Source organism: Cricetulus griseus (genome assembly GCF_003668045.3).
Source record: "Cricetulus griseus strain 17A/GY chromosome 1 unlocalized genomic scaffold, alternate assembly CriGri-PICRH-1.0 chr1_0, whole genome shotgun sequence".
In the NCBI taxonomy this organism is placed as follows: domain Eukaryota; kingdom Metazoa; phylum Chordata; class Mammalia; order Rodentia; family Cricetidae; genus Cricetulus; species Cricetulus griseus.
In genome coordinates this window covers 104,358,325-104,359,977 of record NW_023276806.1, presented here as the reverse complement: position 1 = coordinate 104,359,977, position 1,653 = coordinate 104,358,325, and the positions used below count along the sequence as shown (strand labels likewise).

The following is a 1,653-nucleotide window of genomic DNA, read 5'->3' as shown; positions in this document are numbered from 1 at the left end:
TTCACCCTGTAAAAAAAACCAAGCTTCTAAGACATATTTGCATTTTCATACATATACAAGAAATGTTTTTGTATAAAAAATTTGTTGCACATGTGCAATGAATTAAGCAGCCACCAAGTTTTGAAGCTTACCCTTATAGCACCCTACAAGTGGAGAGCAGTATTGTTCTCCTAGCTGCTACTCAGATTGGAGAGGTAGAAATTGTTGTTGATCAGTGCTTCTGACCCAGTGCAATGTTGAGGGCTTTGGAGCCCAGGATGCGGCCATTCATCTCAGCCATTGCTTTAGCAGCCGCCTCGGGAGAGAAAAAGCAGATCAAGCCAAAGCCTTTGCTCTGCCCTGCTTCCTGCATCACCTTGACTCTGCAAATGGACCCAAAGGAAGAAAATTCCCTGCGCAGTGTTTCGTCGTCAATGGTTTCATCCAGGTTCTTAATGTAAAGCTTCGCGGCTTGACGTGCACGGATTCTTTCCTTTTTCATCTGTTCAAACTTTTCCTTTAACTCAGCCTGGCGTTCTACCTTCTTCTGAGCTCTGCCTACAAAAATTGTCTGCCCGTTTATATCCTGCCCATTCATTTCTTCAACTGCATTTCTGGCAGCCTCATGGTTATAAAAACTCACAAATCCGAAGCCTTTGGATTTGCCATTGTCATCTTTCATCACCTTAACGCTCAAAGTTTGGCCGTATTTGCTGAAAATGTTCTTTAGCCCCTCATCATCCATATTGTCCCCAAAGTTTTTGATGTACACATTAGTGAATTCACTGGTTTTGCTTCTGAGCTCTGCCTCCCGATCCTTACGGCTTTTGAATCTGTCTACAAACACTGTGCAATCCCTCAGCAGCTTCCCATTCATCTCCTCAATGGCCCTGTCTGCAGCACTCTGGTCCTGGTAGTGCACGAAGCCATAGCCCCTGGAGCCTTCTTCATCGCTCATCACCTTGGAGGACAGGATTTTTCCAAAGGGTGAGAAGTGTTCATACAAGGTTTTATTATCAATGGATTTGTCCAGATTCTTAATAAACACGTTCCCGATTCCCGATTTCCTCAGGTAGGCATCCCGCTGAGACCACATGAGACGGATGGATTTGCCTTGGATCAAGTCAAAGTTCATGGTGTCTAGGGCCTTCTGGGCATCATCCAGCTGGAGAAAGTTGACATAGGCATATCCTAGGGAACGACGGGAAACCAGATCCCTGCAGATGCGTATGGACAACACCGGTCCCACTGTGTTGAACTTCCTGAACAACACATCCTCAGTGACATCTTCGTGGAGGTCTCCCACGTACAGGGAAGCTGCACGATATTTGGCTTCCAAGCTCATGTTTTTCCGTTGTTTTGTTTTGATTGCTCTTCCCTCCCCCGACACCAACACTGCAAGTCTGTTACCAGCAGCTACCAAGGACTTATACACTTCAAGTAGTGAAGCCCGACCAAAGCTCAGGGCCTGATCCTTCCTGGTGGCCTCCAAGGACCACTTAGAGGGCCTGCTGCAGGGCCAGTTGAGTTTTCCCCAAGTCAGACAACTCGTATGAAAACACTCAGAACTAATGTCCTTTCCTGGTAGTTGGCAATCTGCCTTGAACTTTTAGGCGCCGACTTTACTTCCCTTCCAACTCAGGAACAACTTACATGTGGCTGGCCAGGACAGGC

At 46.6% G+C, this 1,653-nt stretch overlaps 1 protein-coding gene across 1 annotated transcript; it reads right to left on the bottom strand.

The window, feature by feature from the left end:
- Positions 1–211: 211 nt before the first annotated feature.
- Pabpc4l (poly(A) binding protein cytoplasmic 4 like) lies at positions 212–1,324 on the bottom strand. Its single transcript, XM_027391900.2, has one exon. The coding sequence runs from the start codon at positions 1,322–1,324 to the stop codon at positions 212–214; it is 1,113 nt and encodes a 370-aa protein (XP_027247701.1).
- Between the last annotated feature and the right edge of the window lie 329 nt (positions 1,325–1,653).